Here is a 27,968-nt window from a genome sequence, read left to right as displayed (position 1 = left end):
TGTGGGGGCTCTGTGGATGGCACTGTTGTGGGGGCTCTGTGGATGGCACTGTTGTGGGGGCTCTGTGGATGGCACTGTTGTGGGGGCTCTGTGGGTGGCACTGTTGTGGGGGCTCTGTGGGTGGCACTGTTGTGGGGGCTCTGTGGGTGGCACTGTTGTGGGGGCTCTGTGGGTGGCACTGTTGTGGGGGGGGATCTGTGGGTGACACATATATAGCACCTTATGCTATATATGTGTCATCCACAGATCCCCCCATAACAGTGTCCCTGTGAGTGAATGATCCCCAATACAGGGTCTGGGGGCCGGCATCTGGTGCTGTAATGGCAGCGGGGCCCAGTGCAGTCACTGTATTCTATTACAACGGGCCCCGCTCACTGTAATACTAATATTCATATGTGAACAACTTGAAATCCTCTGCGATCCTCTCCCTCTGAGCTCTCTGTACTCACAAACTCAGTAGCAGGCCGGGCGGCAGCGCAACTCACTGACGTCACGTGCCTGCTCCTCCTACTTCATTCATAAAGTGGGAGGAGCAGGCGCGTGACGTCAGTGAGTTGCGCTGCCGCCCGGCCTGCCTGCTACTGAGTTTGTGAGTACAGAGAGGGAGAGGATCACAGAGGATTTCAAGTTGTTCACATATGAATATTAGTATTACAGTGAGCGGGGCCCGGTGTAATAGAATACAGTGACTGCACCGGGCCCCGCTGCCATTACCAGGCCAGCATAACATTCGGAATCGGGGTGCTGGGCACAGTGCTCCAGACTAAAAAAAATACCTAGTAGCCATTGGCTCCTGAACTGAAAAATTTAGGAGCCAAATTACATTTTTAGTCGCCAAATCAAAACTGAATCAAAATTTTGGTATCGTGACAACGCTACGCCGATCAGATTGGCGTAGGGTTGTTTCGATACCAAAGTTTTGATTCGCTTTCGTCACCATAAAAAAGTATTGCGATACTCAATACCGTGCAAAAAAAAAAGCTGTGTGCATTTCGCATTTTATGAAACGTTCGGCCCATAATAGAACAGTCCTATCCTATTTTTTGGGGTGACAAGGTGACTAAAAATGGCGAATGCTCACCGCATAGGAGATATTTTTTAATAATTTAATAGTTTGGACTTTTCGGACGCAGCGCTATGTAATATGTTTATTTATTGTTTATATGTAAAATTGGGAAAGGGGTGATTTAAACTTAATATTTTAGGGTACTTTCACACTAGCGTTTTTCATTTCCGGCATAGAGTTCCGTCACAGGGGCTCTATACCGGAAAAGATGTCTTCAGGTCAGTCTTTTTGACTGATCAGGCAAAAGATAAAACCGCAGCATGCTACGGTTTTATCTCTGGCGAAAAAAACGGAAGATTTGCCTGAATGCCGGATCCATCCTTCTGGTTGAACCGTGCGATTTTCACGCATGGTTGCTAGGATGAAAGTCTATTCACTGTATTACTTTCCCTTATAACAACATGGTTATAAGGGAAAATAATAGCATTCTTTAATGCAGAATGCAGAGTAGAAGGTCAATATAATAAACATTGGTGGCGCAGTGCGCCCCCCCCCTCCCTAGTATAATAAACATATAAACATTGGTGGCGCAGTGCGCCCCCCCCTCCCTAGTATAATAAATATATAAACATTGGTGGGCAGTGCGCCCCCCCCCCTCCCTAGTATAATAAATATATAAACATTGGTGGGCAGTGCGCCCCCCCCCCTCCCTAGTATAATAAATATATAAACATTGGTGGCGCAGTGGGCAGTGCCAATGAGGGTTAAAAAAATTAATAAAAATTAACTCACCTCCACCAATTGATCGCGTAGCAGCCGGTCTTCTGTACTTTCTTCAGGACGCAGGACCTGTGGTGACATCACTGTGCTCCTCACATGATCCATCACCATGGTAATGGGCCATGTGATGGAGCTCAGTGACGTCACCACAGGTCCTGAAGAAAGAACATGAGACCGGCAGCAGCTACGCGATCAATTGGAGGAGGTGAGTTAATTTTTATTTATTTATTTTAACCCTCATTGGCACTTCCCACTGCGCCACCAATGTTAATTATACTGGGGGGGGAGGGGGGGGGCGCCGCACTCAATGTTGATTATACTGGGGGGGACGCCGCACTCAATGTTGATTATACTGGGGGGGACGCCGCACTCAATGTTGATTATACTGGGGGGGGGGGGGGCGCCGCACTCAATGTTGATTATACTGGGGGGGGGGGGGGGGGGAGGCGCCGCACTCAATGTTGATTATACTGGGGGGGGGGGGGGACGCCGCACACAATGTTTATTATACTGGGGGGGGGGGGGGGGACGCCGCACACAATGTTTATTATACTGGGGGGGGGCGCCACCAATGAAGATAACTGAGCTGTTAATACAAATACAGGAGGCGGGTGCCGGAATCAAATAGCGGCACCCGACCTCTGTGACAGGGAGCTGCGATCAGCGGCAGTTAACCCCTTCGGTGCAGCTCCCTGTCATAGAGGTCGGGTGCCGCTATTTGATTCCGGCACCCGCCTCCTGTATTTGTATTAACAGCTCAGTTATCTTCATTGGCCACAGCCCCTCCCCCTGTCCCTCTTCTTATTGGCCGCGGCAGCAGCAGCACAGGGGGAGGGAGAGACTCTTCCACTGCGCTGCTGATAATAAATAATATTATTCTGCGGCGGGCCCCCATCCCGCCCGGGCCCTCGGACCATGCCCGAAGTGCCCGACCGTTCAGTTCGCCCCTGGTCATATATTTGTATTCAGCCTATATTTTATGTATATTTTTAGGGGATATTTTTAGGTTAAATAAAGTGTCTATCGTTGCTTTTTCAAGTGAGCCCTTTTGAGTGTGCCCCTTCATTGCTTTTTGACATCCATGCTTTGTGGAAAAAAAAAGAGTGGAAGCCGATAACTTGACTATGTATATGCGCCATGTCACTACGGCTGGTAACAGGTTAGAGGGGTTGTCCCATCTTGGCCCTTCATGGTGGAGATGGGAATAAGTGCTAGAGGAGGTAAGGTTACAGAAATGAGAGAGCGGCCGACACTCTGCTGTTTCCGTGACTCCAATAGCAGTGAAGATCCATGCTCATTAAGCTACTGACCTTTATCTAAGATGTAGCATAGATGAATGCAGTCTGCCCTGCTGGACATTGACAGACCGTCTAGAATAGTGAAGATATTATGACAGTGAATAGCCTTGACCTACCTGTGACAAAGTAGCATTCCTGCTCATCAGTCCTTTAGTCTTTTTGAAGCCTGGGTCTCCTTCTGCGATAACGTCCATGGTCTTTTTGCCAATAAACTCCAAGGCATCCAGCCCTCCGGTGAGAACAGTCTTCCCCTAAGGCATATTTGTGGGTATAGAAAACATTAGCAAAAATAATTTCCAATATATGTTAACAGCGATGGAGCAAAGAAAAGAAAGGCAGAGAATCTGTGCTCCCGTCTTATGGCAGACCGCAAGCAAGCATGTGGCTGCAGAGATTCCTTTCTTACACACAGCATATAGAACATGGGCTATGAAAGCAGATCACTTCCTACAGTTACTTATCCCAAATAGTAAGTCTCTGGGAACCTGGTCATTTTAATGGGCAGCAGTTGGACCCCATGAAGCATTGTTTTACATATATGACATATCATAAATCTTCATGATGATAGAACCCCTTGAAGGTGTGGGTACGACTCCTCTAGAGTAGGAGCCACTCTTTATGGTGCATTTAGGCTACTTTCACACTTGCGGCAGAGTGATCCGGCAAGCAGTTCCGTCGCCGGAACTGCCTGCCAGATCCGGCAATCTGCATGCAAATGGACAGCATTTGTAGACGGATCCGGATGCCTGAAGGACGGATCCGGCATTACGGTAAATTTTCAATGTAAATTAATGCCGGATACGGCATTCCGGCAACTGATCCGGAATTTTGGACGGAGAGAATACCGCAGCATGCTGTGGTATTTCCTCCATTCAGAACGCCGTTCAGTGACGGAACTGAAGACATCCTGAACGGATTGCTCTCCATTCAGAATGCATGGGGATAAAACTGATCAGTTCTTTTCTGGTATTGAGCGCCTAGAACTCAGTGCCGGAAATGAAAAACGCTAGTGTGAAAGTACCCTTAGACGCTGCAAGGAGCAGCTGACTGTCAGTAAGAAAACGTTCCTTCCAGACAATCGGCTGCTTGTTAAGTGGAGGTGAAGCGCTGCATTTACTGCGACTGCTATCATTTATCCCCATATAACATCATTGTTCCTGGGCAGTATCTATACTTTATACTGATACTTGCTATTTGTATTCTTATAGTTTTACCAATCAATTAATCAATCAATCAATCAATCAAATAATCCTGTTTTACCAATAAACAAGTTAGACTACAAAGAACAGTCCTCTTATTTGGAAGACAGGAATGGTTTATGCTGAATGTCAGACTGCACAGTGTGAACGTGTATGAAGACAGAACACTTACTGTACTCTGCACTGCTGTGGAGATACTGGAGAGGAACCCCAGGGCACCTGTAATGGGGGATGAGCCCTCCGCCTCTTTGGATTCACTGCTTTCTTCAGCTCTGGCATCTGGTGAAATAAAAGCAGTGTACATAAAGGGGTATTCCAGTTTCATAGAGTTGATTATCCATCCTCAGGATAGGTCATCAATATCAGATGGGTACACCCGGTTTCAGGGCTTGTGAAAACACTGCATTCTCTTCAATGTTTATCTCCACGCCGTGTTTAAACTGATGATCTATCTTCTGGATAGATCATCAGCATCTGATCGGCGGGGGTCCGACACCCCCGCCGATCAGCTGTTTGAGAAGGCAGCGGTGCTTCAGGAGCGCCGCGGCCTTCTCACTGTTTACCGCTGGCCCAGTGACGTCACGACTAGTATCAACTGGCCTGGGAGCGGCTAAGCTCCATTCAAGTGAACGGACCTTAGCCGCGCCCAGGCCATTGATACTAGTTGTGACGTCACTGCGGTAAACAGTCAGAAGGTTGTGGGGCTCCTGGAGCACCGCTGCCTTCTCAAACTACTGATTGGCGGGGGTCCCAGGTGTCGGACCCCCGCCGATCAGATGCGGATGATCTATCCAGAGGATAGATCATCAGTTTAAACAAACTGCGGAACCCCTTTAAAACTGCAGATCAGCGGGGGTACCGGGTCAGACCCTCACTAATCTGATAATGATGACCCATCCTGAGGATAGATAATCAACTTTGTGAAACTGGAATACCCCTTTAGAATAAATACAGCCAAGATACCAGTGTGTGATCCATGGATACATGAAGGCATTTTGTAGCGCTGGTACATTTTGACAATGGAGATGGAATTGAAATGAAAACTGAAACCTTGAAGCAGCTGTCACTGAAGTCTCTGTATAGCCCTAGCCTAATTCACAGGCTCCTTACACTGGACTGTATAAAATAAAATAAAAAACTAAAAAACATGACTTGGCCATTGCCTGTTTAAGCCACACCACTACAGCTCTGCCACTCCACTGGTGTCATGCCAGTCCTGCAACGATGATGTCACATACACCATTCATGTGACTGCTGCAGCCAATTATTGGCCTCAGCAGTGAACCTACAGCATGTGACCACTGAGGCCAGTTACTGGCTGCAGTGGTCATGTGGATGATGAAGTCACATCATGGCTAAAGACCTGCGGGGACCCCCAAAGGGGTGGCAATGGAGCGGGCTGGGGGTGGAAAAAATTAAGATTTCCTTCTATTTGCCAACTTAAAATCCCAGGCAACCCCAACCCACATGTAGAAGTGACTTACCTTCTGTGGCTTCCACCTGATCCCTAAATGACAACTCTACAGGACTTGGGACTCCCAATGAGCTCTCTGCCTTCTCAATAGCTGAAGAGATTCCATGACCTGTGGGGAGAAACGTAGGTTTTAAAGGGGTTCTGCAGTTTGTTTAAACTGATAATCTATCCTCTAGATAGATCACCAGCATCTGATCTGACACCCGGGACCCCCGCCGATCAGCAGTTTGAGAAGGCAGCGGCGCTCCAGGAGCGCCACGGCCTTCTCTCGGTTTCCCTCAGGCCCAGTGACGTCACGACTAGTATCACTGGCCTGGGCGGGGCTAAGCTCTGTTCACTTGAATGGACCTTAGCCGCGCCCAGGCCAGTTGATACTAGTCGTGACGTCACTGGGCCTGCGGTAAACAGCGAGAAGGCCGCGGAGCTACTGCCAGTGCCACTGCCTTCTCAAACAGCTGATTGGCAGGGGTCCCGGGTGTCGGACCCCCGCCGATCAGATGCTGATGATCTGTCCAGAGGATAGGTGATCAGTTTAAAAGAACTGCAGAACCCCTTTAACTTCACAACCAGAGTGGGTTGGGTTGGGTTTCATGTGTGAACTCAACATTCTATCTGTAAGATAACATGGACAGCCACCACTGCTCTCCCTCTGATGGGCTTTAGGTGTTTTTAAAAAAGGGTTGTTTGCCAGCAAAAATGGAAAATGAAATGAACCAAAAACACTTTAGTAAACATTCCCTCTTGCATAAATGTAATTGCTTCACTCACAGAACCCTGATGTCAGAGTGCCAGCTCCTTGCGGTCACAAAATTGGTGACTTGTGAAAAGGAACGGAGGAGGGAAACAGTTCTCAGTCACATAAGACAGTGTTGACACGTTGAAGAAAGGAAGAAACCACAGAGCTTCCAGGACCACGTGACAGGATTCTGAATCAGCAAATGTGAGGTTTGGAATACGTACGGACATATGTTCGGGGAGTGACGGCCACCAAATTACCCTTTATCGGTGCTTTCTGTTTGCCTTCATTTTTCTTTAAAGGTTATCGTAATATCTACATCAGACTACGACGCTCTTTGATTTATAGGCATTTTTATGGCATTTGTAGCATTTATTTTCATGATGCTCCAAGTATTGCATTTTCCCAGAAAAACGTCAGAAAAAATCCGTTCAGGGCTCTCACAAGCGGTCCAAATCGGATCAGTTTTGCCCTAATGCATTCTGAATGCAAAAGGATCCACTCAGAATGCATCAGTTTGCCTAGGATCAGTCTCCATTCCGCTCTGGAGGTGCACATCAAGAGGTGCCTGCAGCGTTTTGCTGTCTGCTTGACGAAACTGAGCCAAATGGATCCGTCCTGGCACACAATGTAAGTCAATGGGGACGGATCCGTTTTCTCTGACACAATAAAAAACGGATCCGTCTCCCATTGACTTTCAATGGAGTTGATGACTGATCCGTCTTGGCTATGTTACAGATAATACAAACGGATCCATGTTCATGACGGATGCATGCGGTTGTATTATTGTAACGGATCAGTTTTTGCAGATCCATGACGGATACGCCCAAAACGCAAGTGTGAAAGTAGCCTTACCAGTAATGGGATTTTCCAGAACCCGTGATAGCACAATAGAGAGATGGATCTGCCCTACAATTGGACAGGAAGCCTCAGAGCAATCAAAAAGGGAACACCCACTTCCGTACAAATAAAATTCCTATTACTTCATTCTTCTCTTCTTTCTTTTTTTTACTTGAAAGACAGAAACAATTCTCATCAACCATAATTACCAGGGAGGGAATTAGAGGGGTGATGTCATGGGTTCTGGAAAATCCAATTACCTGTAAGTGTAATTATCATTTTTCCCTTCACCCATAACAGCACCATAGAGAGACCGAATAGCAGAGATATAAAAACACCCCTCAGGCGGGGCCGTGCTTGAAAAGTAATCTAAGCTAAGAATACCCAGATGGAAGCATAGGGAACCCAAAGGCTAACAAGAGGCCCGAACTAAAAAAAAAGTTGGATCAATAAACATCTCAAAACCTAGGAAATTTTAATACTAGACATTATACTTAAAACCCAGCATAATCTTATAAAAGAAATCTCATATGGGTTTCTCATAACAGATCTAACAAAACATCTTAAAGTACTTATCTTGACACAGAATGATCAAACTGAAGATGATTGCTGAACGCCGATTCCAATGGTGCAGAATATATTGCGAGACAGATGCTTTGATCCAAGATCCACTGGAGGCCCTTTGTTACATTTACCAGAAGAACTTCAGACGTCAAAATCTCAAAATTTCCTCACAATCTGGCATCCATGATGGAACCCTTCTGTGGCATCCATCCCCTGGAGAAGCTCACGGATCTGCCGCAAGAGGTCCAAAGAGCCCCTTGGAGCCTTCAGACCTCCTAGGGTCCCCACCACCGGAACTACCGCACGAAGGACCCCATCAGATAACCGCCTACCGTCCAGGGCCTCCCTGTGACGTTCTATATCGGCAGCAAGTATTTATAGGGTTTTGCTGGTGCCCCATACCTCCTGTAGGCCATCCAGACTAAATGTTCCAGACCATCTTCTTACTCCCAACCAGGAGCCATATAAGGCTTTTTTGGTACGCCATATGTCCTGTAGGCCATGCAAACGATATGTTCCAGCCCATATCCTTATTCCCAACCAGAAGGCTTACAGGGCTTTGCTGGTACGCCATACATCCTGTAGGCCACCCAAGCAATATGGTCCAGCCCATCTTCTCAATCCCCACCAGGAGTTTTGTTGGAGTGCTATGCTTATTGTAGACCATTAAACTACAAAATTGACAACCAGACATAGCCACAGAACTAGTTCACCCTGCATGCATGGCCACCAAGGTAGACCGCCACTGAGACATGGCGACAAAGGCATAGGCACAGCTGGTCACATAGACACCCACTCAGAGCCAAGTACAGCCATGCAGACACGGCCGCAGAAGCCGCCAGCCATGCAGACACAGCCGCACAAGCCACCAGACGATCAAACACAACTGCACTAAATAAGCCCAGCAGCAGAAGCAGACTGCTACAATGCAAGGCTGCAGGAGCAGTCATCCCAGCAAGCATAAACACAGAAGCAATCAGCTCCATAGGTACATGAGGCCATCCAGGCATATACTAAAAGGCAGTCAGCCAGGAAAGGCAGCCAGCCGGACAGGCACGGGCTCAAAGGCAGCCAGCCAGCCAGGCACAGGCTCAAAGGCAGCCAGCCGGCCAGGCACAGGCTCAAAGGCAGCCAGCCAGCCAGCCAGGCACAGGCTCAAAGGCAGCCAGCCAGCCAGCCAGGCACAGGCTCAAAGGCAGCCAGCCAGCCAGCCAGGCACAGGCTCAAAGGCAGCCAGCCAGCCAGCCAGGCACAGGCTCAAAGGCAGCCAGCCAGCCAGCCAGGCACAGGCTCAAAGGCAGCCAGCCAGCCAGGCACAGGCTCATAGGCAGCCAGCCAGCCAGGCACAGGCTCAAAGGCAGCCAGCCAGCCAGCCAGGCACAGGCTCAAAGGCAGCCAGCCAGCCAGCCAGGCACAGGCTCAAAGGCAGCCAGCCAGCCAGCCAGGCACAGGCTCAAAGGCAGCCAGCCAGCCAGCCAGGCACAGGCTCAAAGGCAGCCAGCCAGCCAGGCACAGGCTCAAAGGCAGCCAGCCAGCCAGGCACAGGCTCAAAGGCAGCCAGCCAGCCAGGCACAGGCTCAAAAGCAGCCAGCCAGCCAGGCACAGGCTCAAAGGCAGCCAGCCAGCCAGACAGGCACAGGCTCAAAGGCAGCCAGCCAGCCAGGCACAGGCTCAAAGGCAGCCAGCCAGACAGGCACAGGCTCAAAGGCAGCCAGCCAGACAGGAACGGACTCAAAGGCAGCCAGCCAGCCAGGCATAGTCTCACAGGCAGCCGGCTACAGTAGACGCTACAGGCGTTAAGCCGACCAGGCAGAGACGCTACAGGCGTTCAACAAAGCAGGTATAGATGCAAGACATTTAACCAAGCAGGCATAGATGCAAAGGCGTTCAGCCAGACATGCATTAGAATTCAGCCAAACAAACATGAAATCAAAGGCATACAGCCCTGAAGGCAGACAGCCGGGCCCCGAAGCCCTGAAGGCAGACAGCCGGGCCCCGAAGCCCAGGGGCAGCCAAGCGGGCCCCGAAGCCCAGGGGCAGCCAACCGGGCCCCGAAGCCCAGGGGTAGCCAACCGGGCCCTGAAGCCCAGGGGTAGCCAACCGGGCCCCGAAGCCCAGGGGCAGCCAACCGGGCCCCGAAGCCCAGGGGCAGCCAACCGGGCCCCGAAGCCTAGGGGCAGCCAACCGGGCCCCGAAGCCATGAGGCAGCCAACCGGGCCCCGAAGCCATGAGGCAGCCAACCGGGCCCCGAAGCCATGAGGCAGCCAACCGGGCCCCGAAGCCATGAGGCAGCCAACCGGGCCCCGAAGCCATGAGGCAGCCAACCGGGCCCCGAAGCCATGAGGCAGCCAACCGGGCCCCGAAGCCATGAGGCATGCTCCAGGCTCCTCTGTCCGGAGGACAGGAAACCACACAGAGAGGAAGTGGGTGTTCCCTTTTTGTTTGCTCTGGGGTTTCCTGTCCAATTGTGGGAGTGGATCCATCTCTATATGGTGCTGTCATGGGTGAAGGGAAAAGCATGTTTTAAATGTTAAAACCTACAAATATGTCACCAGATACACTTGTAAAACACTCCATGAAGCACGTGCCATTTTACACAAGTGTAAAAAGGAGTTGTCCAGGATTTTGATTTTGGTGGCCTATCCTCAGGACATCAATATGAGATCAGCGGGTCACCCCACACCCTGTTACCTTGTGGCTCCAGCCAGCACTACACTGCTCCATCCATTGTGTAGTGCATGGAGCTGTTACTGCAGCATTGCTTCCACTGAAGTAAATGGAAGCAGCCCCGCAGTGACCAGCTCCATCCGCTGCACAGTTCCAGTGCCAACATCTAGGCCAGAGCTACAAAGTAACAGCTGATCATCAGGGATGTGGGGTGTCAGACCCCCATGGATCTGATATTAAAGGCTTATCCTGAGGATAGGCCTTCAATATCAAAATCCTGGAGAACCCCTTTAAGCCCAAGAAAGATTTTAAAGAAACTTGCTCAATTATAATTTGTATAAAAGACCAGCTTGTCTAAAAGGTATTTGGGGTGCAGCAATCATCTTTTAATAGGTCTGGTGAGTCCATCTGGCTGTTAGGAAAGTGGTCATCTGGCGCCGGCTATGGCAGAATCCCAGTAATGCAGCCTGACTGATTTATTTATTTTGTCTAAAACACACAACGCGTTTAGAGGCAATACACCTCTCAATCAGTTGCATGATACTTAAAGGGGTTGTCCATGTTCAGAGCTGAACCTGGACATACCTCCATTTTCACCCCGGCAGCCCCCCTGACTTGAGCCTCGGAGCAGTTCATGCTCCGATGCTCTCCTTTGCCCTGCGCTAAATCGCGCAGGGCAAAGGCATTTTCAGGAGTTCCGGTGACGAACTGAGTTCTCCATGGGGCTGCCAGGAAGCCTGGTGACGTCACTGGCACTGATGGACGGCTTTTAGCGCTGCCCTAGCCAGTAAAACGGCTAGGGCAGCGCTAAAGCACGCCCATCAGAGCCGGTGACGTCACCGAACACACTGCCGGGCGGAAGCTTCCGCCCGGCAGTGTGTTATTGTAAACAAAAGAGCCTGTGCCCTGCACGATGTAGCGCAGGGCAAGGGAGCGCATCGGAGGAGGAGATGCTCCGATGCTTACATCAGGGGGGCTGCATGGGTGTTCAGAGCTGAACCCGGACAACCCCTTTAAGTACTGGGGTCCCATCGACGTTTGCATCAGACCTCCACTCTGTTCCAGAAGAAACTTTACATGATGCCTTTCACAACAGATGATGGCCAGTGACCTGTGTCCATCTGCCGGTATTCGAGCTCCTGACGTATTTGAACAAACTACCCACAGTTTTTAATATCCCAAACACAAGCTAAAAGAGTGCCCTTTTGGCACAAGTGTGGCCACAATACATTGATCTACCTTTACAATACAATGGCAGGCACTATTCTAAGCACAGGGGGTGCAGGACGTGTTATTATAGTCCTGCACTCCATATACTCACCAACAGTAGCCACTGTGGCCGTAGCAGAGGAAATTAACGACTTGCCCCAGTTACCCCAATACCCCCATGACGATGGAGATTTGGCCGCTGACTCCTGCACAAACATAAAGAAAAGAATTATAAGCACCACATATAGAAAGCAGAGCCCTGCGGGCTCCTTATTTTAACCCCTCGGTTCCTATATTGATTATATCCAACCATACAGTAGAGATAGCTAGATGGCCTGGGTTATTCATTTACCATGGTCATGGAACTCTATCTCACCTGCACATGAGTACAATAGCCTGTCTGGGGTTGGCATATCACTAGAATATGCCATCAATATCGGATAGGTGCAGGTCCCACCTAGAAAACAGGACCCCAAAGTAAAGGACAGCACACTGCACATGTGCGGCCACCTCTCCTTTCACTGCTACAGGACTGCCAGGAATATCAATGAATGAAGCATACGCGGGGGCCCCGTTCTCTAGATAGGAGTGGGTCCCCAAGGTAGCACTTGCACCTATCTGACATTGATGGCATATCCTAGTGATATGATGTCATCAATGTGCTAGATGGCAAACCCCTTTAATAAAACGTATTCTTAGGATGAAGAATGTAAAGGAGGTGAAGTAAGAAAGCAGCGCCGATATCCAGCATGGCCCTGCATTTTGGGAATAGAAAATAGGCACATGAAGCCTTTTCTCTAGTTTATGTATTAGTCCATTTTTATGGACATTAAAGGCTGCTTATCGTCTCATGACATGGTTTATTACTATTACCCAACAGTAGTGACCTTCACCCAGCACCTCCATGTGATCCTGACGTGATCATGAACAGATAGAGAAGAGTCTGGTCAGCAGAATTAGGGAGTCTAGTAATGGAACACCCGAAATCATCTACTAGATAACCTCTTCCCACCCAAAGTAAATATACAGGCTGAGGGATCGTTCACACGACCGTATGGCTTTTTCTGTGTTTTGCGTGCCCTTTTTAACAGATCAGTTTTCCCATTTTTTGTTTCAGTAGTGCTTCTGGTTCCGTTCCGTTTTTCCGTATGGCATATACAGTATACAGTAATTACATAGAAAAAATTGGGCTGGGCATAAAATGTTCAATAGATGGTTCCGCAAAAACGGAACGGATAAGGAAGACATACTGAGTACATTCCGTATGTGTTCCTTTTTTTTGCGGACCCATTGACTTGAATGGAGCCACGGAACGTGATTTGCGGGCAATAATAAGACATGTTCTATCTTCGAACGGAACGGAAACGCAATGCATACGGAATACATTCAGTTTTTTTTGCGGAACCATTGAAATGAATGGTACCATATACAGAACGCAAAATACTTTCGTGTGAACGAGCCCTAATGGCAAGGTTTCTGTGCCAGAGGCCTCCTGTAATCCGAGTGAATGGGAGCAGCGCTGCAGTAACCAGCATCGTCCACCAGACAATGTGCAGTTCCAGCTCCTACTTCCGGAGCCAGAGTTACTTCAGAATAGCTGATATTGATGGCCTATCCAGAGAGAAGGATCGGGCATTTTGAATTTCGTCTGATCCCTTTGTTCTCCCGGGAGATAATTCGTTGACACCTCTCCTTTTCCTCTACTGAAGATGTACAAGCGCCTTTACACACAGCGGTGACACCGTGTCCCCTTTCTGCCCTCTGTCCATTCCTCACCTGCTCCGGTTTGGCTGACGTCTTGCTCTCTTCCTCCTCAGTTGACGTACTGTTGGATCTGGCCTCGGGACGTTTTCGCGTTATGGCCACCGGTTCGGAGACGGCTTTTCCCTCCTCTGGGCTTTTCATAGGGGCTGTGTTTTCCACCTGCTCCTGGGGTTCAGCGGTTTCCCCTCTCTTCTCAATACTGTCTTTTTCAGACATGCTTAACACATCTAGAAGAGAAGAAAAAACAGGAATCTATATGTAACTATATGTGACGGATTTATAAACCGTCCTACACTCCATATAGACAAGTGTACCAGTCACCATACATTCAGCTCATGAGAGAGACCCAGGAATTTACTGCAATGTAACAATGGCTTACTTACATCATTTGTTTATCTCTCCATTCATTGACAGCAAACATAGATCTTAAAAAAAGTTACGTTTTTTTTTATTTGTATTCAGTGTCCTAAAAATTGGGGCACTCTCCTAAAGGGACAATTTCATCAAAAAGGGGTATATAACTCCATATTCATGGGGGGGGGGGGGGGAATTTGAGGGTTTTTTAGCTGTTTTTCTTTTTTCATTTCGACAGGACACTAACGTTGTAAATGAAATACAAAACAGTGTCCTTCTACAGAAGTCAACACAAATAATAAGACTCCCTATATATATATAATCCATTGGGGAAGATCTGGGACATGCCATTAATGTCAGATAGATGCAGGACCCACCCTTGGGACCCGCTCCTATCTAGAGAACATGTCCCCCTAGGTGAAGGAGAGTGCACTGTGCTCTCCATCCACCGCTATGGGAGTTCTGAACACGCTTGGCCATTTTCGGTAAATAGAAAGCGTACCACGCATGCATGGCCTCCTCTCCATCCACCGCTATGGGACTGCCGGAAATAGTCTAGCCTTGGCGGTGAACGGAGGGTGGCCACGCATGCACGGCTGCTCTCTGCTCACTTCAGGGTCCTCTGGAGATAGAAATGGGAGCTGCACCAATCTGACATTGATGCCATATCCTACAGCAGGGGTCAGCGACCTTCGGCACTCCAGCTGTTGTAAAACTACATTTCCCAGCATGCTCCATTCACTTCTATGAGAGTTCTGAGAAGAAGTAAGCGGAAGTATGCACGCTAGGAGTTGTAGTTTCGAAACAGCTGGAGCGCCGGGGGTTGCCTACCCTTGTTCTAGAGAGATGCCATCAACATCCCAGATGGGAATATCCCTTTAAGAGCAAGGACAGGAAGTAGAATATATGGAGCGACTTCAAAAAATTATAGGGGAGATTTATCAAAACTTAAGTAAAAGAGAACTGGCTTAGTTGCCCTTAGCAACCAATCAGATTTCACTTTTTATTTTCCAAAGCAGCTCTGAAAAATAAAAGGTGGAACCTGATTGGTTGCTATAGGCAACTAAGCCAGTTTTCCTAAATCTCCCCTATATCCGATAAACTATCCACCCATTTTTTTTATAGTTAAAAAGCACAAATATTCACATATAGGCTGTAAATAGGTGAGAAAAAACTGTGATGGTAGTGTCCCTTTAAATGTTATACCTGTCAAACTCAGTCCTCTATGGACCGCAATATAGTTCAATTTTGCACGGAGTAATACAGGCCACTATGGACACCGCCATGCAGCTCACAATCTGCGTATCACGTCAGTGTTACTTGTAGGGTATCACCGCCATCAGGCAGAGCCATGACGTCAGTGTTACTTGTAGGGTATCTCCACCATCAGGCAGAGCCATGACGTCAGTGTTACTTGTAGGGTATCTCCGCCATCAGGCAGAGCCATGACGTCAGTGTTACTTGTAGGGTATCATCTCCACCATCAGGCAGAGCCATGACGTCAGTGTTACTTGTAGGGTATCATCTCCACCATCAGGCAGAGCCATCACGTCAGTGTTACTTGTAGGGTATCATCTCCACCATCAGGCAGAGCCATGACGTCAGTGTTACTTGTAGGGTATCATCTCCACCATCAGGCAGAGCCATGACGTCAGTGTTACTTGTAGGGTATCATCTCCACCATCAGGCAGAGCCATCGCGTCAGTGTTACTTGTAGGGTATCTCCGCCATCAGGCAGAGCCATCACGTCAGTGTTACTTGTAGGGTATCTCCGCCATCACGTCAGTGTTACTTGTAGGGTATCTCCGCCATCAGGCAGAGCCATCACGTCAGTGTTACTTGTAGGGTATCTCAGCCATCAGGCAGAGCCATCACGTCAGTGTTACTTGTAGGGTATCTCCGCCATCAGGCAGAGCCATCACGTCAGTGTTACTTGTAGGGTATCATCTCCACCATCAGGCAGAGCCATCACGTCAGTGTTACTTGTAGGGTATCATCTCCACCATCAGGCAGAGCCATCACGTCAGTGTTACTTGTAGGGTATCATCTCCACCATCAGGCAGAGCCATCACGTCAGTGTTACTTGTAGGGTATCATCTCCACCATCAGGCAGAGCCATCACGTCAGTGTTACTTGTAGGGTATCTCCGCCATCACGTCAGTGTTACTTGTAGGGTATCTCCGCCATCACGTCAGTGTTACTTGTAGGGTATCTCCGCCATCAGGCAGAGCCATCACGTCAGTGTTACTTGTAGGGTATCTCCGCCATCAGGCAGAGCCATCGTGTCAGTGTTACTTGTAGGGTATTATCTCCACCATTAGGCAGAGCCATCACGTCAGTGTTACTTGTAGGGTATCATCTACGCCATCAGGCAGAGCCATCACGTCAGTGTTACTTGTAGGGTATCTCCGCCATCAGGCAGAGCCATCGTGTCAGTGTTACTTGTAGGGTATCTCCGCCATCACGTCAGTGTTACTTGTAGGGTATCTCCGCCATCACGTCAGTGTTACTTGTAGGGTATCTCCGCCATCAGGCAGAGCCATCACGTCAGTGTTACTTGTAGGGTATCTCCGCCATCAGGCAGAGCCATCGTGTCAGTGTTACTTGTAGGGTATTATCTCCACCATTAGGCAGAGCCATCACGTCAGTGTTACTTGTAGGGTATCATCTCCACCATCAGGCAGAGCCATCACGTCAGTGTTACTTGTAGGGTATCTCCGCCATCACGTCAGTGTTACTTGTAGGGTATCTCCGCCATCACGTCAGTGTTACTTGTAGGGTATCTCCGCCATCACGTCAGTGTTACTTGTAGGGTATCTCCGCCATCAGGCAGAGCCATCGTGTCAGTGTTACTTGTAGGGTATCTCCGCCATCAGGCAGAGCCATCGTGTCAGTGTTACTTGTAGGGTATTATCTCCACCATTAGGCAGAGCCATCACGTCAGTGTTACTTGTAGGGTATCATCTACGCCATCAGGCAGAGCCATTACGTCAGTGTTACTTGTAGGGTATCATCTACGCCATCAGGCAGAGCCATCACGTCAGTGTTACTTGTAGGGTATCTCCGCCATCACGTCAGTGTTACTTGTAGGGTATCTCCGCCATCACGTCAGTGTTACTTGTAGCGTATCATCTCCACCATCAGGCAGAGCCATCACGTCAGTGTTACTTGTAGCGTATCATCTCCACCATCAGGCAGAGCCATCACGTCAGTGTTACTTGTAGGGTATCTCCGCCATCACATCAGTGTTACTTGTAGGGTATCTCCGCCATCACGTCAGTGTTACTTGTAGGGTATCTCCGCCATCAGGCAGAGCCATCACGTCAGTGTTACTTGTAGGGTATCATCTCCACCATTAGGCAGAGCCATCACGTCAGTGTTACTTGTAGGGTATCATCTACGCCATCAGGCAGAGCCATCACGTCAGTGTTACTTGTAGGGTATCATCTACGCCATCAGGCAGAGCCATCACGTCAGTGTTACTTGTAGGGTATCTCCGCCATCAGGCAGAGCCATCACGTCAGTGTTACTTGTAGGGTATCTCAGCCATCAGGCAGAGCCATCACGTCAGTGTTACTTGTAGGGTATCTCCGCCATCAGGCAGAGCCATCACGTCAGTGTTACTTGTAGGGTATCATCTCCACCATCAGGCAGAGCCATCACGTCAGTGTTACTTGTAGGGTATCATCTCCACCATCAGGCAAAGCCATCACGTCAGTGTTACTTGTAGGGTATCTCCGCCATCACGTCAGTGTTACTTGTAGGGTATCTCCGCCATCACGTCAGTGTTACTTGTAGGGTATCTCCGCCATCACGTCAGTGTTACTTGTAGGGTATCTCCGCCATCAGGCAGAGCCATCACGTCAGTGTTACTTGTAGGGTATCTCCGCCATCAGGCAGAGCCATCGTGTCAGTGTTACTTGTAGGGTATTATCTCCACCATTAGGCAGAGCCATCACGTCAGTGTTACTTGTAGGGTATCATCTACGCCATCAGGCAGAGCCATCACGTCAGTGTTACTTGTAGGGTATCATCTACGCCATCAGGCAGAGCCATCACGTCAGTGTTACTTGTAGGGTATCTCCGCCATCACGTCAGTGTTACTTGTAGGGTATCTCCGCCATCAGGCAGAGCCATCACGTCAGTGTTACTTGTAGCGTATCATCTCCACCATCAGGCAGAGCCATCACGTCAGTGTTACTTGTAGGGTATCTCCACCATCACGTCAGTGTTACTTGTAGGGTATCTCCGCCATCACGTCAGTGTTACTTGTAGGGTATCTCCGCCATCAGGCAGAGCCATCACGTCAGTGTTACTTGTAGGGTATCTCCGCCATCAGGCAGAGCCATCACGTCAGTGTTACTTGTAGGGTATCATCTCCGCCATCAGGCAGAGCCATCACGTCAGTGTTACTTGTAGGGTATCTCCGCCATCACGTCAGTGTTACTTGTAGGGTATCTCCGCCATCAGGCAGAGCCATCACGTCAGTGTTACTTGTAGGGTATCTCAGCCATCAGGCAGAGCCATCACGTCAGTGTTACTTGTAGGGTATCTCCGCCATCAGGCAGAGCCATCACGTCAGTGTTACTTGTAGGGTATCATCTCCACCATCAGGCAGAGCCATCACGTCAGTGTTACTTGTAGGGTATCATCTCCACCATCAGGCAGAGCCATCACGTCAGTGTTACTTGTAGGGTATCATCTCCACCATCAGGCAGAGCCATCACGTCAGTGTTACTTGTAGGGTATCTCCGCCATCACGTCAGTGTTACTTGTAGGGTATCTCCGCCATCACGTCAGTGTTACTTGTAGGGTATCTCCGCCATCAGGCAGAGCCATCACGTCAGTGTTACTTGTAGGGTATCTCCGCCATCAGGCAGAGCCATCGTGTCAGTGTTACTTGTAGGGTATTATCTCCACCATTAGGCAGAGCCATCACGTCAGTGTTACTTGTAGGGTATCATCTACGCCATCAGGCAGAGCCATCACGTCAGTGTTACTTGTAGGGTATCTCCGCCATCAGGCAGAGCCATCGTGTCAGTGTTACTTGTAGGGTATCATCTCCACCATTAGGCAGAGCCATCACGTCAGTGTTACTTGTAGGGTATCATCTACGCCATCAGGCAGAGCCATCACGTCAGTGTTACTTGTAGGGTATCATCTCCACCATTAGGCAGAGCCATCACGTCAGTGTTACTTGTAGGGTATCATCTCCACCATTAGGCAGAGCCATCACGTCAGTGTTACTTGTAGGGTATCATCTACGCCATCAGGCAGAGCCATCACGTCAGTGTTACTTGTAGGGTATCATCTACGCCATCAGGCAGAGCCATCACGTCAGTGTTACTTGTAGGGTATCTCCGCCATCAGGCAGAGCCATCACGTCAGTGTTACTTGTAGGGTATCTCAGCCATCAGGCAGAGCCATCACGTCAGTGTTACTTGTAGGGTATCTCCGCCATCAGGCAGAGCCATCACGTCAGTGTTACTTGTAGGGTATCATCTCCACCATCAGGCAGAGCCATCACGTCAGTGTTACTTGTAGGGTATCATCTCCACCATCAGGCAAAGCCATCACGTCAGTGTTACTTGTAGGGTATCTCCGCCATCACGTCAGTGTTACTTGTAGGGTATCTCCGCCATCACGTCAGTGTTACTTGTAGGGTATCTCCGCCATCACGTCAGTGTTACTTGTAGGGTATCTCCGCCATCAGGCAGAGCCATCACGTCAGTGTTACTTGTAGGGTATCTCCGCCATCAGGCAGAGCCATCGTGTCAGTGTTACTTGTAGGGTATTATCTCCACCATTAGGCAGAGCCATCACGTCAGTGTTACTTGTAGGGTATCATCTACGCCATCAGGCAGAGCCATCACGTCAGTGTTACTTGTAGGGTATCATCTACGCCATCAGGCAGAGCCATCACGTCAGTGTTACTTGTAGGGTATCTCCGCCATCACGTCAGTGTTACTTGTAGGGTATCTCCGCCATCAGGCAGAGCCATCACGTCAGTGTTACTTGTAGCGTATCATCTCCACCATCAGGCAGAGCCATCACGTCAGTGTTACTTGTAGGGTATCTCCACCATCACGTCAGTGTTACTTGTAGGGTATCTCCGCCATCACGTCAGTGTTACTTGTAGGGTATCTCCGCCATCAGGCAGAGCCATCACGTCAGTGTTACTTGTAGGGTATCTCCGCCATCAGGCAGAGCCATCACGTCAGTGTTACTTGTAGGGTATCTCCGCCATCAGGCAGAGCCATCACGTCAGTGTTACTTGTAGGGTATCTCAGCCATCAGGCAGAGCCATCACGTCAGTGTTACTTGTAGGGTATCTCCGCCATCAGGCAGAGCCATCACGTCAGTGTTACTTGTAGGGTATCTCCGCCATCACGTCAGTGTTACTTGTAGGGTATCTCAGCCAGTATGATCCCAACAGATTAGTCCAGCTCAAAGTGGGCGAGGAATCAGTGACTGCTCCGAAGCACCCAACATCTGGTAACACCTTACAAGTCTTACCACTCTGCAGCCAAATAGCCTGAGAGCATACTGGGAGTTGTAGTTGACAACCACTCCCATACCAGCTATAGGACTATAACCTCCTGCATACCCTAAAGAGGCATGCTGAGCCTTGTAGTCCCACGCCGGGCGGAGGTGAGTGACGTTACCTGTGTGCGGTAGATGAGCGAAGGGTCCTGCGCGTGACGTCACCGAGTGTCTGCAGCGCTCCCGCCACGTCACTGACAGCTCCAGCAATCCGACACCACTGGGGGTCAAGGAAGCAGCCGTGACCCGGAAGTGATCTATCAGCAGCAGCGAGCTCTTCCGGGTGGCGTCAGCTGGGCGGAGAGGCTGTGTGCGAATGTCGCTGCAGGAAGGTCGGGGATTACTGTGAGTAACGAGCGGTAAGTGCTCTGTACCCGTGTCACCAACATCTTACCGCTAATAGGAGGTACTATACAGGCGCTTTTACCTACTGGGCCACTCTGCTCAGACCTAGCACTTACCTAGCTGCCCAGAGTGGTTGTAAGTGCTCCAAACATTAACCGTCTGTATGCAGGCAATTCCTGGGGAGGAACACAGTAAGTGCCATCCCCTTAGGAGACCCAGGCCAACATATAGCCACCATCAGTAATAATCCAAATAGGAGAACCGAATCCGCTCACCGCTCCAGTAATAATGCCGCCTAGTGGACAGTATGGCACCACACAGCATAGCAGTGCAGAAGTAAGTCCTGTGCAGATCCTAGTCAAAGCAGTGGCTCATAGCTGTTAAACACGGGCTCTTACCCACTGAGCCAATCAGTCTAGCGCAAGATTTAATATTGATTAATTCCCCATTGAGTCTCTAGGCCTTAGTACAGTAGACACTTCTTAAAGCCGCCTGTTTATTTGCCCATTTTACTTTTTAGCGCCACCACAGGGGAAGTAAAGTCATATCCAAAGTTTTGATCGGTGATTGTCTGCTTGCTGAGACCCCCACCAATCACTAGAAAGAGGAGAGAGAATCGCTCACTGCAGAGATGGGTCCATACTGCTTCCTTCTCTCCTCGTTCTAGTGATCGGTGAGGGTCTTAGCACTCAGACCCCCAGAAAACTCAGCAAACCTTTAAATGGACTTTGAGACACTGTAATATCATGAATGGGGGGGGGAACCTTTATTGACTTCCCTAACAGGGTATTAAAAGGGGGAGGGGGGTGTCACCAGTTCCTTTAAAGAGCCTTGTCTCTCGATGAAGTGTTTCTAGGTGATTAGGCAGGGCGACGTGTCCTCGGCTGGAGGTGAACGTCCACTGATCACATTCATAAAGTACACTCATGGAATATGTGGAATTTTGCATTAATTCTGATTATTCTTCAGCCATTTGGCAGCTACAGTTTTCAGCTTAAAGGAGTATTCCTGTTATAAGATGGGAGTACCCCTTTAAGAGTCACACGGACAGGATGCTGGCATCAAAGTGTTCTGACTTGCACCCTCTTGTCCACCTTTATGGGGATGAGTGCTATAGATACACACCTTATGGTATTTGTACATAATGGGGGGGGGTTATAATTTCAGTCTATTCTGAGGTTATGAACAAGTCTGGAGCGACATGTGATGCTGCGTGTCAGACTGCAGATTGGTGACAAGCAGGGTGGCTGAGTCAGCTCCTTGGTCCCATAGGGTGGTCCAGCTGACTGTCTAGCAGCTTCACCATGTTGTCCTATAGTCTGAACGGTACTGACAGTGCCATGAAGTCCTTGGGGGAGATTTTTCAAGACTGGTGCAAAGGAAAACTTGGCAACCAATCAGATTCTACCTTTCATTTTCCAGGGCTTTTTTTGGAAAAATGAAAGGATCAAACTGATTGGTTGTTAGGGGCAACTAAGTAAGTTTTCCTTTGCACCAGTCTTGAGAAATGTCCCACCTTGTCTCTGCTCCACAGGCTTGCATCGCACCATGGCAAGTATTCTGTAAACTTTTCCATATATATCTGTTACTTTAAGAAGCGGTCGTCCTGTTGCACAGGGAAGCTTTCGTCGACAGATTTCGATAGGCGTATGAGCACGTTGCAGACAGTAACTGGATGACGGCAGTGGAAGCTGTCAGGATCTGGCTTTAGCTGTGTGTCTATGTCCTGGGGATAAGCTCTCAGAAGTGAAGAATAAGACTTGTTTTCTTCTGTTCTGGACAGGATTACGGCTACGGAAAGATGGTGGAGAAGAACAAGCCGCAGCCTCTAGCAACCAATGAGAGATCTGGTTAAGACTCCTATGCCTGGACTGTTGGTCGTGGATTACATTGCTGTATTTTTATGATCAGATGGAAAGATTTTTCTGCCGTGTCCCTCCCCTGCCCCTCGTCCTCCTCCTCCTCTGCAGCAGCCTGGCAGGAGGGCTTTCCAATGCCCAAATCTTACCGAATAACACTCAGCCGCTGAGCCTCCACAATGCCTCCTTACATGCCCAGCTGCAGATCTCTGCCAACTCTCCTGCACACCGGGACCAGATTGCCAAGGAGGGAAGCAGCACAGTGATAGAGTGTAACCTTAACGCCAGTCAGAATGGGGACGTGGTGTGGTTTAATTCCAAAGGGCGCCCACTGGAAGAGGTGGAAGGAGGTAAGCTGGGAGTGTCCGTATATATTCACCTTTGCCTGAGGTTTAGGGCCAAATTTCGATGAGTAGAATAAGCAGATCCCTTGTCATCTCCCAGAAGCTCCGACAGGTTGAATGACTTCCCCAGCAGCAGCTGTCCTGTCTTTACTACAGGAAATCACTCCCCCTGGCTGCAGTTTTTTCCTTTAAAATTAATGTCCGCCTATTATCATCATGTTATTTTTTTTCACACTTAAAGTACAAAGTTTCAAATTCTCTGCTTAGAAATAGATTTAGCAGATAATATATATATGTAATATATATAGTCCAGAAAAATGAACGCCACTCCAATAGGTCATAAGAAAATAACTCCTTTAATCACCCGCACGGTGCAACGTTTCGGCTCAATGCTAGAGCCTTTTTCAAGCAAAGAACATATACATATGGTGGGTATATATATATAGGTAAAACAGCACACAATCAGCATCATGTGACCCAATCAAATCAGTGGGTGTTGATAAAATTAGCATACATAACAATGAGAAAAAAAATACATCAAAATATACAATGTGCATTGCAAACTGGAAATTGTATAGTGAAGCCATGGTCATACAATCATTGTGATATAAGTTAGAATCTGATGTCCATATATCAAAACCTGGGATCTATAATAATAAACACCATCTCCAGTGTTGACCATGACAGATGTAAAAATAAAGTGTAAGGGGAGGAGCCAAAAGACCGAAAATGCTAACATACCCACGGGATGAGGCACACGATCCACACGCCACCCCGGCGTTGTATACAATCTACTGCTCCTGCTCCGGGGAGTGCCAATCAGGTAGGCAGCTGGGAGCGCCCTGCGCCAGAGACTAGTATTTGCGCATGCGCATTCCCCTTCTGCCGTTCCGCTCATCTGCCCATTCTACAAAATACTGTACGCATGCCCAGTATGATCCAAGCGCACACGCGCCATCTTGGTTGCTGGTCAGCTGCCCTACCTTCGCATATCAATTCTGTTCATATCGGAATACAGCCTTATAATCGAGTATAGTGCTGCAAGGCGGGAGGGGCAGTCCCCTTCACAGGGCTGCAACCCTACCCTTCCAGGCAACACCCCGAAGACCACCACAAATGTGCAGCCCTGTGAAGGGGACTGCCCCTCCCGCCTTGCAGCTTTATACTCGATTATAAGGCTATATTCCGATATGAACAGCATTGATATGCAGTAAAAATGACATGTTACCTTTATTGTGCGGGTCATTACATTTACAGAGATATCATATTTATAAAGGTTTTTATGTTGTTGTTTTTTTAAATTTAATTTTTATCGCTTTATTCTTACATCCATAATTTGGATATTCTGACTACCCCTCCACTCACTTCCGTGGGACTGAGAGAGAGAAAGAGACAAGCGCTGTACTCGGAAGTTCCATAGAAGTGAATGGAGCAATGGTCACGCATGTGCTCCCTACTTTATTCACACAGGGGCCCCGAACCACCATTTTCTTGATCGCTGGTGGCCCAGAGATCTTACATTTATCATCTACTCATGGGGTAGATGAGGCAGCAGCACAATATGTGAAAAAAGACTCCCACTCCTCCAACAGAAGGGTCACTTTAATTCTAGAAGCCCTGAAGATATACATTATAGTTCTATCCCTATTACTTCATAATCATGGTTACAGATATTATGCAGTGTCCAATACAAATGCTTTGGGATTTATCCTTCCTAAAGTTCCACTATTAAAGGGGAATCCTCCTTTAAAGGGATTCTCTGCTTTGTACAATCTCTACTTGTTCATCAAGTCAAGATCCCATGACGATAAGCTCTTTCCAAAGTGTCCCCCTGCTGTAACCCCCAGTGCTAGTCTATGGGGAAACATGGCAGTAAGTCTTCACTTTCCCTCAGCGCCACCACGGTGAAAATGAAATATTACACAGTGCCAATTCAAATCAGTATGTGTATAATTCAGGACAGGATAGGTCAGGTTTTCCAGTGAGGACCACTTTCCACTGTGGCCAAAAGATGAGGATCCTGAAAAAAAGGACTCTGTTCCATATCTTACGGTCTGTGGTGGCGGAAACCATAACGGAATTCTTAGATAACCCGAACCTTGCACGCCGAACTTGAAAACAGAAGTTCGCTCAACACTAGGGTTTGGCAAACTAGACAACCCCTTTAAACAAAGTAGATTTCCCCTTTTAAGTGTTGGATTATTTACTGTCCAATCGCTAAGTTTAACAGTTAAAGTGGTTGTCCGCTTTTTTCTATTGATGATCTATCCTCACGACAGGTCATCAATATCAGATCAGCAGGGGGCTGACACCCCGGACGATCAGCTGTTTGAAGAGAAAGCAGCACTCGTATGAGCGCTGCCTTCTCTTCTGTTTACCTGCTCGTGGTCCCAACTACAGCGGTGAGCAGGTGTAATTACAACTATGGCATCCTCATTCACTTCTATGGGACGGCTCCATCCTATCCACTTGAACAGAAGGAGCCGTCCCATAGAAGTGAATGATGGCTAGTGATGGCCAGTTCGCCAGCCGGTCTGAAACAAATTAGGTCACCGGGATCAGGCAGTTCCGAGAACAGCCGCCGGGTTCCTTCATCTGGCTGTTCTCGGAACTGCCTGCTCCCGGTGACCGCATTTGTTTCAGACCGGCTCCCGGCACAGGTAAGGGCTTACCTGTGCATCGCCAGACTTGTGAGTTAAGATGGCAGCTCGCATGTGTTCGCTGGCCAACGCGGCGAACTGGCCATCACTGATGATGACGCCATAGTTGTAATTACACCTGCTCACTGCTGCAATTACAACCACGAGCAGGTAACAAGAGTCGGACCCCCACTGATGTTATCAATAGGAAAAAGTGGACAACCCCTTCAAAGAGTAATACAATTTTATTCATTGATTTTGTGATGTTTTGCTTCATGGCATTCTGTTTGTTTTGCTCTATATAATACAGGAGGAAAATGGTTGATCTCCTCCAATGGAGCTCTTAACATCACCAGTGTGACATTTGCTGACCGAGGGCGGTACACCTGTATGTGTTCAGTTGGAAATGCCACCTCCTATTACACCGTTACCCTCCGTGTGACTTATACATCCGGTGATATGGGCATTTATTACATGATTGTCTGCTTGGTGACCTTCACCATCACCCTTATCATGAATATCACTCGGCTTTGCATGATGAGCAGTCACCTTCGAAAGACCGAGAAAGCCATCAACGAGTTCTTCCGTACAGAAGGGGCTGAGAAGCTTCAGAAAGCCTTTGAGATAGCAAAACGGATCCCAATTATCACCTCAGCTAAAACCCTGGAGCTGGCCAAGGTGACACAGTTTAAAACAATGGAGTTTGCCCGTTATATAGAAGAGCTAGCCAGAAGTATTCCCCTGCCTCCACTCATCTTCAACTGCAGAGCTTTTATGGAAGAAATGTTTGAGGCTGTACGGTTGGATGACCCTGACCAGATTGAAAAAGATCACGTGGGTGGAATCTACACCATCAGTTCAGGTATGAACCGAAGTGGATCTTCTGCAGGGGACTCTGAAGACAGCTCTGTCCAAGGGCAGGAGATAGCCGTGAATGTGTCTGTTCATCCCCAGTGCGAGACTCAGAGCATTAACACCAACCATTCTCAGGAGAGTGGCCAGCCAGCCTGCCTGGAGGAGGTTATTACTGTAGTGGATCAGGAGGACACCCCACCCGAAACCACTGCGTGACCACCTTAACCCTAAAACTTGTTACAAAGAGTGTACATCTTACAGTCCACCTCATTCTTTCCAGTGATTAAGTAGCTGTGCCAAGCCACCTTGTTACAGGATTTATTATAGTAGGGTATCCCTACTAGTAGCATCTAGTTTTTACTGTCTGGAACTAATACATCGGAGTGTGGTTTTCATCTAGTGCTAAAGGGGTTGTATGAGATTAGAGAAAAAGTGCTGCTTCCTTCCAAAACAGTGCCACTCGTGTACGCAGGTTGCGTCTGGTATTTAAACACACACATATAATGTAAGGTCATAGTTTATTGATAGAAATTCATACAGTACATAATACATATCAGGATTACAATTAGCAGCAGAACAAGAAGTGCTGTGAAGTGGATGGGTAAGTACTGGGGAAACGATCTTATGTCCACTGGTGAAAAGAAATGACTTTTTGCCAATATGTTTTCCTGTACATTTACATCCAACGTCATTACTAGGGATGAGCGAATGGACTTCGGATGAAACATCCAAAGTCGATTCGCGTAAAACTTCGTTCTAATACTGTACAGCGCAGGAGCTCCGTACAGTATTAGAATGTATTGGCTCCTATGAGCCGAAGTTATTAGTTCACGAAGTCTCGCGAGACTTCACATAATAACTTCATTAATCAATTTCTAATGTAAAAAACAAACAATTTCCCGAACTCTCTGGTTCGGTTTTAAGGTACCACTTGGAACCGAAACAGAGTTCGGTAAACGTTTTTTTTATACAGTAGAAATTGATTTATGAAGTTATTATGTAAAGTCTTTTCACCAGTGGACGTAAGATCGTTTCCTCAGTACTTACCCATCCATAGAGCCGCCTTTTCAGCGGCTCTCCATCTGGCTGCAGGCTTTTTCGTTCAGGTCCCAATCAGATGTGTTCCCACGATTTTCTAAAGAAGGCTGGAGAACCTCTTTAATATATTATCAAAGTTTGCAAAAATGAATGGTAAGGGTACTTTCACACTAGCGTTTTTCTTTTCGAGCTTAGAGTTCCGTCCTAGGGGCTCAATACCGTAAAAGAACTGATCAGTTTTATCCCCATGCATTCTGAATGGAGAGTAATCCGGGGATGTCTTCAGTTCAGTCTTTTTGACTGATCAGGACAGAGATAATACCACAGCATGCTGCGGTTTTATCTCCGGCTGAAAAAACTGAACACTTGCCTGAATGCCGGATCCGGCATTTTTTTCCATAGGAATGTATTAGTGCCGGATCTGGCATTAAAAAATACCGCAATGCCGGATCCG

The 27,968-nt window shown here is 48.2% G+C and overlaps 2 protein-coding genes across 2 annotated transcripts in view; one reads left to right on the top strand and one right to left on the bottom strand.

The window, feature by feature from the left end:
- Window positions 1-20,687, bottom strand: part of FAM114A2 (family with sequence similarity 114 member A2) — a 58,486-nt gene extending 37,799 nt beyond the window's left edge. Inside the window, exons 1-6 of the mRNA XM_040440171.1 lie at window positions 20,557-20,687; window positions 13,550-13,764; window positions 11,886-11,979; window positions 5,768-5,866; window positions 4,456-4,562; window positions 3,201-3,335 (exon numbers count right to left, since the gene is read on the bottom strand). Coding sequence (XP_040296105.1) covers window positions 3,201-3,335; window positions 4,456-4,562; window positions 5,768-5,866; window positions 11,886-11,979; window positions 13,550-13,753 — 639 coding nt within the window. The 5' untranslated portion in view covers window positions 13,754-13,764; window positions 20,557-20,687. The remainder of the gene's footprint in view (window positions 1-3,200; window positions 3,336-4,455; window positions 4,563-5,767; window positions 5,867-11,885; window positions 11,980-13,549; window positions 13,765-20,556) is intronic.
- Window positions 20,688-20,690: 3 nt separating this feature from the next.
- Window positions 20,691-27,140, top strand: MFAP3 (microfibril associated protein 3). Its single transcript, XM_040440178.1, has 3 exons — window positions 20,691-20,793; window positions 22,563-22,988; window positions 25,932-27,140. Exons 2-3 carry the CDS (start codon window positions 22,691-22,693, stop codon window positions 26,690-26,692), a joined length of 1,059 nt encoding a protein of 352 aa, XP_040296112.1. The 5' UTR covers window positions 20,691-20,793; window positions 22,563-22,690; the 3' UTR covers window positions 26,693-27,140.
- Window positions 27,141-27,968: the final 828 nt, after the last annotated feature.

This window comes from Bufo bufo, chromosome 1 (assembly GCF_905171765.1).
Source record: "Bufo bufo chromosome 1, aBufBuf1.1, whole genome shotgun sequence".
Taxonomy (NCBI): Eukaryota; Metazoa; Chordata; class Amphibia; order Anura; family Bufonidae; genus Bufo; species Bufo bufo.
This window is presented reverse-complemented; position numbering and strand designations above follow the sequence as displayed.

Excerpts from the sequence above, each read along its gene's own strand:
- MFAP3 (XM_040440178.1), top strand. The coding sequence starts at position 22,691 with ATGGAAAGATTTTTCTGCCGTGTCCCTCCCCTGCCCCTCGTCCTCCTC. Across the intron at positions 22,989-25,931 it reads ACTGGAAGAGGTGGAAGGAG|GAGGAAAATGGTTGATCTCC; the intron begins GTAAGCTGGGAG and ends TATATAATACAG.